The sequence below is a fragment of the Myotis davidii genome, unplaced genomic scaffold (assembly GCF_000327345.1).
Source record: "Myotis davidii unplaced genomic scaffold, ASM32734v1 scaffold363, whole genome shotgun sequence".
Lineage (NCBI taxonomy): Eukaryota > Metazoa > Chordata > Mammalia > Chiroptera > Vespertilionidae > Myotis > Myotis davidii.
This window is the reverse complement of record NW_006294069.1, coordinates 943,633-952,373: the sequence shown is the minus strand read 5'-3', so window position 1 is coordinate 952,373 and position 8,741 is coordinate 943,633. Positions and strand designations below refer to the sequence as shown.

Genomic DNA, 8,741 nt, shown 5'->3' with positions numbered 1-8,741 from the left:
ACGCCTCTCGGCCTCCGCCACGGAGGAGCCTCTGGGCTCCAGCACCCGCCCTGTCAGCCGCCACTCCTACCTGGACCCGGACCTGGAGGCTGCCATCAATGAGGTGTTGAGCTACAAACCCGTCCCGTTCCAGCGGACCAGCCTGGAGCCCGGGTCCGAGGAGGACGACCGGAAGAGCATCCAGAGTGCCCGGAGCGCCCAGCGGGAGTCCCCCGAGCAGGCCACCAGCATCCGCCGCTCAGCCTCTGTGGCCGATGTCTCTCGGTCCCGGTCCCGCAGCAGCCGCAAGAGCCGGAGCAAGAGCAGGAGCAAGAGAAGGAGCAGCTCCAGCTCCAGCTCCAGCTCCAGCTCCAGCTCCGAGGATTCCTCAGAGCACAGGCGGCGGAAAAAGGGGCGCTCGCGAAAGGGCAAGAAGAAGTCCAAGTCGAGGAGAAGAAGAACAGAGTCGGAGTCGGAGTCCTCATCCTCCAGCGGCTCTACGGTCTCGGGCCACAGCCGCTCAAGCGTGAAGAAGGGCCCAGCCGCGGACAAAGAGGAGGCAGGGCAGGCGCCCCGGCCGTCTCGGAAGGAGGAGAAGAAGCGTAAGAAAGAGGTGGACAGCCTGATGATGCGGTACCTGTACCGGCCCGAGAGCGACTAGTGCAGTAGGTGGCACCTGGCGTGCAGTGCAGCATGGCGTGTGCCCTCGGTGTGAACTAACGTGCTCCTGCCACCGCCTCGGCCCCTCCTGATGCCTCTCGGGCAGGCCTGGCCTCAGAGAGCCCCCGGGCTACCCCGGAAGGCAGAGGCCAGCTCAGCTGGCTAGTCATTCACAGCCCTGAGCCCAGTCAGCTGAACGTGCAGGTGATGCCAATCACAGCTCCCATTCACCGTGTCCTACCCTGGGCCAGGCACCCTCCTAGGTACCTTGCACGCTTTATTCACTCGATCCTCACACTAACCCCATAGTAAAGGTCTGATTAGCCCTATTTTATAGAAGAGGAAGCTGAGGCCCAGGGAAGTTAAGTCACTTTCCAGGAAGTGATATTGCCAGGATCTGAATGTAGGCAATTCAACTTGTCCGTAACCACTCCTCCATACAGCCCAAGGCAGAGCACATGGGGCCAAGTGTTTACCTGGCAGCACACCTATAGGAGCCCTTGTCTGCGGCCCCAACAGGCTGGGCCCATCCCGGCTGACCCCCTGGTCTGGATCGGTGCATTAGTGGCCACCAGCTCTCACGGGTTCTTTGGCTCAGCTATCCCCTGTCCTGCAATGCCACCTTCCTCCCTGGCATGGGTCTCAAGCCAAGGAGTGCCAGGTGCACTCCCGCCCCCACAGTACTGCACCCTGCAGCAGACCCGGAGATGCCTGACTCTCTCCCCGCCCCTCCCACCTGAAGAAGCCCACGCATGGGCGTCACCTCATCTCCGCTCATCTTGTAAAGTTTTAATGAATAGAAATTAGCAGCGGCTGAGTGACAGCCCCCTCCCGGCGTTCCTGCCTCCCCTGTCTTCTCCCTGTGGGGAGGGAGAGCTAGCAGTCAGACCCTCTCGGCCCACACCCCCCGCCTCGGAAGAAAGGCAGAGACTGACTCATTGGAATCCCATTGTTGCCAGTTCCCTGGCGGGTGGTGACATTTGGCTCACCCTGCCACTGTGAAGCCGGTTCCGGCATGGCACCCTCCCAGGGCCAGCTTGCTGCTTCCCAGGAGGCCTGGCCCCAGAGCGCAGCCCCCTGAGGCACGGGCGTTTGTTTCCTGGATGCATGAACTAACACACACCTGTCGCATGCTTGTGGGCTTGCACAGTGGAGCAGCTGAGGAGTACACTGACTTCGGTATAAAAGGGACCAACTTTTGTTTTAAGGGATGGAGCAAGTGGAAGTGAATAGTATCCGAAGCTGTTTGGAGATGGTGATGGGATGGGATTGGGGGGGCTGGGATAGGGAAGATGGAACTTGAACCCAACCAGGCTCATGGCCAACTCGGATTCCTTGGGCCCTGGGCTGCTCTGAAACCAAGCCCTTGGGCTCAGCACTGCTCTGTCGCTCCCCTCAGGTAGCAGATGGTTGTAGGTGCTCTGGGAAGAGCAGGGAGCGTCTCGATTGCACTGGGGAGCCATGACAGCTCCATAGTGAGAAAGGACAGGAGTCGTCATATGTCTACCACCTCAGCAGCCCTGGGGGCGCCCTGCTGCCCCCGCACAGGAAGGCAGTTGATGGACCATGGAGGGAGGTGAGGAAAGCAGACAGGGCCAGGCCCCTCTGAGCCCTGCACCTGCAGAGGGAGGCCATCCCACCCTGGCCAACAATGTGGATTTCAGACTCCAGTGGGTGCTCTCAGCCCATCATCACCCTTGACTCCACCAGCAGCAAGAACAAAAACACAGAAAGCCTGTTTCTTCCCCCAGCTACCAGCGCAGTTCCTCTTGTCCACCGGGAAAACAGGAGTAGTCCTGAAACCCTACACACCACCACCTCCGTGGAGGATTGTATTCACTGCGGGGAGAGTGGGCACCAAGCCAGCAGCCAGCCAACCAATACAGAGCCGGCGAGACGAGGGCCGGGGGAGGGAGGACCTAGTTGGACTCAGCATGTCCTGGCCTTGGATGGATAAACTGCCAAGAGTGGGGGCGGAGGCAGAGTGGTGGCTTAGCTTCCCATCTGGCATTGGGGACCAGCGAGAATTCAGAACACGAATGCACCCGCATCGTAGCTAAGGCAAGGGAAGGAGGCTGCCACCCTGGGCTCGCCCGGCAGGAATTAGCTTATGTACCAAATTGTTTGTGACAGCGTTGAGCAGGAGACAGTGGCTTGTGAGGAGGAAAGCTTTTTAAACAATTTGGTTAAAATGTTCAAATTGCCAGCCCTGACTCTTGCCCTGGGGAGGGGGCTGGCTGCCTGCTGTAGGCTCTCTGACAGCTGCAGCCGATAAGCCACGGAGGAGCCTGGCTACAGAGCACCCAGGGTCGGAGCAAGGGGGTCTTAGGGCTCCACAGAGCATGGAGTTACCCCCTCCCCACTGCCCAGCAATCTGTGGGAACAGTGTTGAAACCTGGCTGTCATTTTGCCAGGGGCCTGCCTGGCCCGCACAGCAATGTGGGAGTGGGGGCTGCAGCCCCACTCTGAGAAGGGGTGAGAGTGGAAAGGAGCACCCCAGGCTCTCCAGCAGCACCCAGTTAGCATCTGGGTGTCAGCCCTGGTATCTGCCTCGCCCCCACCTCGGCCCACCAAATAACCCCACTGTCTTTTCACAAAGCCAGTCCTTCCTTTGCCTAACAGCAGACCTCAGCCTTGGATGCCCAGAAATTGTGTCTAAAAAAATGAAAATAAAACCCACTAATTTAGAATTCAAACAACCCAAGAGCTAAAATAACCCCAATTTTTTTTCTACGTTGCGTAGTCATCATTGGCCTTCATAATTTTGTCCCTGAGACACCCCAGCGTCCTTAAGTGCCTTTGGCCCATCAAAGTAAGACTCATTTATGTTCAGTCTAGTTTGTATTAAATGTGTTTTGTGCTATTGTGATTCCGTTAAAAATGGTAATTCATTCATGAGAAATACGATAACTATTAAGCAGACTGCCCCATTCCTGAACCACTTTGCATAATTGAACATGTATTTTATCAGGCTGTTCCTTCTCCCCAGGGAGGGATAGAGAGAGAGAGAGCCCTGGCTTTACACACATCCCGGCCTCTCACCCAGGCCAGCGGGAGAAGTCTGCTTTGGTCTTGTTTTCTCCTCGGGTCACCCAATCTAGTGGCAAGGCTTTGAGGTCTAAGAGTCCCAGGTTCAAATTCACCCACTGGCTCTGTGACCTTGGGCCAGATGCTCCGTCTCTTTGAACCAGCTTCCTCGAGGCACTGCAGGGGTTGTGCAGATAACATAGCATATCCAGAGCGCCTAGGGAGTGTCTCACACAGGAAGTCCTCGGTGGCCAAATCCGTTCTTCACCACAGAGTGTAGTCCATCCAGGCAGAACTGATTCTTGCTCCTCCGGTTTGGGGATAGAACCTTGAAAGGACTGGTAAACAAGGCCCCTCCCTGGGTTCTTAGAGTTGTCGACAGAGAGAGCACAGAAGTCCCGGTTAGCCCAGTGGAAGCTCTCCAGGACCTGCCAGCAGGGCTGTGTCCCTGGAAGCACCGGGCAGGGACCCGCTGGGTGCAGGGCACTGGTAGGGGTGAAGCCACGCTGAGCTGCGTTTTCTCCAAGAAGGTTGAAATGATAGTGCGCTGGAACTGGCAGAGGCAGTGGAGGTGGAGGTGGGAGGTGGGGGAGGGGAAGGCTTTGGGAGGGAAAGAAAAGAAAAGGATACCACACCTGGAAGATGAGGTTCCATCCTTGCTTGAAGCCATGAGCCTGCTCCATCCAGGGGTGATGCTGCTCAACATCTCGGTGGCGGCGGATACAGGTGGAGGCTCTCAGCGGCCTGAGGAAAGCTCTGTGGGGCTGGGTTATGGTGCCAAGAGAGGGACATCTGTGCCACCCTGAAACGGAGGTCTTGCCAGCTTCTACATCCTGAGTCTCCATTCTGTATCGTAGGTCGATGATGCCATGGTCAGGGGCAGGTATTCTCACAGGCCTTAGGAAAACCTGATGAGGAGAAAGGGTTCGGATGTGGGAGTCTTCAGCGGGTCAGGGCCCTTCTTCTTGGAATCTTTTCAGGAATAACTTTACCTTAGACAAGTTGTAGTCATGTGATCACCAGACCTTCCGTCTCCACATCAGTGTGGCCCATGGACTCCCTGCACCTGAATCTTCTGGGAAGGGAGTTAAAAATGCAGAATTCCTGGGTCCCACCCAAGAGCTAGCGAGTCAGAATTTCTCAGGGAAGGACCCAGGAACCTGCAGCTGATTCTTACGCACTCAAGTCTGAGACCCACTGCTCTACGGCATCGCTTTCCTTGGAGTTTTCCAAGCTTTCAGAGTCGAGACCATGTGCTCCTTTCTCTTACTACTCTGAATATCCTCTGGGGAAGCCAGGGGAGGTTTTCACTTCTCAATGTGTGGCTTTTGGAGAAGGCTATGACAGCTTGGGGAGGGGGGGGAGCTCCCCAGGACTAAAGGCTGTGGTGCTGAAGATTAGGAATATCGTTCCTCTGTGACCTCATTCCTCTCTCCCCACAGCCCCACCAACTACTGGAAGTCCCTTGCCCCTGACCGGTCAGATGAAGAGCACGACCCTGTTGACAGCACGTCCAGGCCCCGACACTCCCACAGCTACCCGAGTGACAGCGACACAGAGGCCAAGCCAACGGAGACCGACGCGTAGCTTCCCACCCCATGGGCTGCCGCCGCCACAGCACCTCTCCCAGGAAAGAGCGGGGCACAGGTCTCCCCACCTGACTGCTGATCTGCAGGAGACACACCTGACCCTCTTGGGTCAGGCTGTGGGGTCTGATGTCTCCACATGGAAGAGGTGGGGGAGGAGGAGTTTCTGATAAGAGAACTTTTTGCTCCTTCTGCCTCCAACAGGCCACCCTCTTGGCTTCGATCCTGGGCCACTGTGGGCAGTGGCAGGTGGCCGAGCACTGCACGGAGCCAGCAAGTTGACCTCCATCTCAGCCCTCTGCTCAGGGACAGTGGACAGATCACCTACAGGGACCTTCTCGGTTGTTGGGTCCATGGGGCGGAGTTGGGGGCTGGAACAGCAATTCCTTCCCCCTGGCTTGGGGTGAGGGCTTTCTCTTCTCAGTGCCTGCTGTCTTTTTACTTTTTAATTTAAATACCCAACCTCTCCATCACAGCTGCATCCCTGAGTGTGGGCGGGGGCTGTGCTGGCAGCTGGGGCCCCAGGATGACGGGGAATTTCATCTCCATGTTCACTTCGGAGAGCAGCCCTTTCTCTGTGCAGCTGGAGAGACGGCTAAGCAGAGCTTCCAGGTGCTTCTGGGTTTGGACTGAGCAAACCTACATAGACCGGGGTGCATATGTACCATCCGGAACGTCCAGCCCCTCCTCCTCGTCAGCTCGTCAGCGTGTTAAGTGCAATGACCTATTTAAAAGTAAACCCATTCCACCTACGCCAGTTTGGGGCTCAACCAAGCACTGTCTCCCTCCCGCTCTGGACCATAAGCTCAACTTGAGAGGGAAGGCCTTGGGTTGAAGACTTGTGATCAGAAAAAACTAAAGCTGGAAGTTTGGGTCAGTACTGATATGTATTAGGCACGGGTCCTCACCCTGTGTCCTGAGCCACACACACACACACAAACACTTATCCTAGACATGATAACATGTGGCCTGACAGTCCCAGCCCCAACACTAAAGGTCATCCCTCCAACATCACCAAACTTGGGGGCCCAAGAGCAGTGCCTGGCGCCGCTCCCATCTGCTGTCCCCTCTCCTGCAATTGGTTTGTATTCATTGGGCTGTGCTCTCTCTTCCCTGATTACCTAATGTATGGAAATAAACGTCCTTTTCCTCCTGGCTCTGCCCATTTTTCTGCCTGTTCCATCGGGTAGCAGAGCCAAGATTCTGGTGGGGACCTGGGAGGGATCTCCTACATCAGACCAGAACCATTCAGACCAGAGCCACTCGGAGAGCTTTGGCAGGTCATTTGGGGCAGGCAAGGCAGTGAGATGAGAGGATGGGTCAGAGGAGATACAAGCCCCACTTTTAATTTGAAGAGCCTGTGGATTGTAATTCAGGTTGGCACAGCTACCAGGCCTCATCTTCCCTTGGCCTCTACTTGGAAATGCTGAGGTCCCTCTGTTAAGTCTCACCAATTACAGAGATCCTGCCTGCTCTAATTTTTTGTTGTTGTTAAGGAATAGAAGCCCTGTGTATTAGATTTTTTTAAAGTTTAACTTAAGTCATTCCAAAGATAACTTTTTGATCAAAACTTGACAGCACTCTGTCCAGCCCCATGGACCACAGGGCAATTGGAACAGGCTGGGACTTCTGGCTTCTCTGCCTTCCTGCCCCAGTTGACACTTGGTCTCCTCACTGAAGCCAAGAAGCAGTTCATGCAGAAGGACTAGAAACAAATGGCTTACTCCTCCTCCTCTACCTTCTGTCATGTGACCACTTAATAAGCCTCCTCCTCCTCCACCTTCTGTAATGTGACCAGTTACAATCTATGACATGTTGGTACAGCTGGTTGATCTGGCTCCCCTGGTCTGGACAGGTAGGCAGGAAAGAATATCAGAAAGCTCTCTCTAATGCTGAGATTTTGGTGATATCAGCTACCCAGAAAGGGTCAAGAAAGAGAAGGAGGGAGAAAAGTCTCCCCCAAAATGAGTGGGAGAGAAGTGTAAAATGGATCCATCTTAAACTTGAGACTGCCTCTCTACACTTTGCCCCAAGGTTGAATAGAGAAGGTAGTAAAAATAAAGTTATTTTTATATACTTTTTTCTTAAACTATGGGTCCCTCGTGTTCAGGTCTATCACATCTTTTACTCCTGTTTGCATAGACCTTGGTGCGTTTTCTGTTTTCAGGAACTAGTATGACCAAGTCCCTGCCACCTACAGACAAGATCCCAATTCTGGATCTTGTACATGGACTCGGGTCTCTGGTTCACTGGAAAGTCCAGCATCGATCTCCAATAGCCTGGCCTGGGACAGAGGGGCTTCGTTCAAGCCAGCAAACTTACATTATTCACTTATTAATTGACTCAACAGTCAATTATATTATCCATCCACTCAACTAATATTTCATAACTACTGTGGTCTAGGCACTGATCTAAGTGCTGGGGATGGATGAGGTCCTTTCTTTCATAAAGCGGATATTCTGAGAAGTTAGACACAAAATGTGTACTGCACTTACCAATATGTGCAAGCTGTGGGTGAGTAGAGAGGAGCAAGTCATAGTGTTTGTCCTCCAGGGGCTCGTGAATTAGGGCTAGGGCAGTCCCACGTGAAAATAGTTACATGAGACATAATAGGACAAAAGAGTTGCTGTGGGCATATTATGAGCAGAGACACTCACTGAGGAGGGGCGAGGACTAGAAAGGCTTCTAAAAGGAGGTGGCATCTGCCCAGCTGGCATGGCTCAGTGGTTGAGCATCTACCTATGAACCAGGAGGTCACAATTCCATTCCCGGTCAGGGCACATGCCCAGGTTGCCAACTCAATCCCCAGTGTGGGGTGTGCAGGGGGAAGATGATCAGTGATCCTCTCTCATCATTGATGTTTCTATCTCCCTTTCCCTTCCTCTCTGAAATCAATAAAAATATTTTTTAAAAAGTAAACGGAGGTGGTATTTGAGCTGGGGTGGGAAGAAAGAGTAGCATTGCCACAGGTAGATGTTGCTGGGACAAGTACGCAGAGAAGAACGAACTTGAGCAAAGGCTCTGAGGCGAGGATAGGTGGTGGTAGGAAACGCCAGGCTGTCTGGGGAAGCCGGCCATTGCCTTATCTGACCAAGGCTTCTCCGAGCTCTGGCACAGCCTCTTGGCCAGGGTGCTGGACAATCCCCTCAGCACCAATTCCCAGGGGAGCCCAGGGGCCTGCAGGATCCTCAGGCCCTGCTTCATTTGGGGTGTGCCTTCAGCACCCTGTAAGCTCCTGCCCTCACCTGCACCCTGAAGTAGCTCTGGTCCCTAAGTTGTACGTGAGTCCCACAAACTGACAGCAAATCTGTCCCAGTGCCAAGTTCAAAGCCACCTCAGTAGACCCTCCTCTCTAATCTCAGCCTCTCAGGGTCGCTCTGACTCTTGGACAAGAGGCATGGGCGAGGACCAAAGCCCTGTGGGGCTTCCCATGGTGCCCAGAGACAACAGCTGCACCAAGTGACCTCCCCCTCCCTCTCCCCCCCCCGC

At 54.6% G+C, this 8,741-nt stretch overlaps 1 protein-coding gene and 1 long non-coding RNA gene across 6 annotated transcripts in view; one reads left to right on the top strand and one right to left on the bottom strand.

Annotated features, from left to right (window-relative positions):
* MYO18A (myosin XVIIIA) overlaps positions 1–5,870 on the top strand; it is an 85,916-nt gene extending 80,046 nt beyond the window's left edge. For 3 of the 5 annotated variants that reach the window (XM_015566747.1, XM_015566744.1, XM_015566745.1), the window contains one exon: positions 5,109–5,870. In XM_015566747.1, coding sequence (XP_015422233.1) covers positions 5,109–5,253 — 145 coding nt within the window. In that variant the 3' untranslated portion in view covers positions 5,254–5,870. The remainder of the gene's footprint in view (positions 1–5,108) is intronic. The other 2 variants (XM_015566746.1, XM_006768054.2) reach the window with 2 other exon arrangements.
* Positions 1,624–6,268, bottom strand: LOC107183807. The gene is made up of 3 exons (XR_001514603.1): positions 6,184–6,268; positions 2,992–3,001; positions 1,624–1,635 (listed from the first exon to the last, which is right to left on the bottom strand). It is a non-coding gene; the product is annotated as an uncharacterized LOC107183807 (long non-coding RNA).
* Between the last annotated feature and the right edge of the window lie 2,473 nt (positions 6,269–8,741).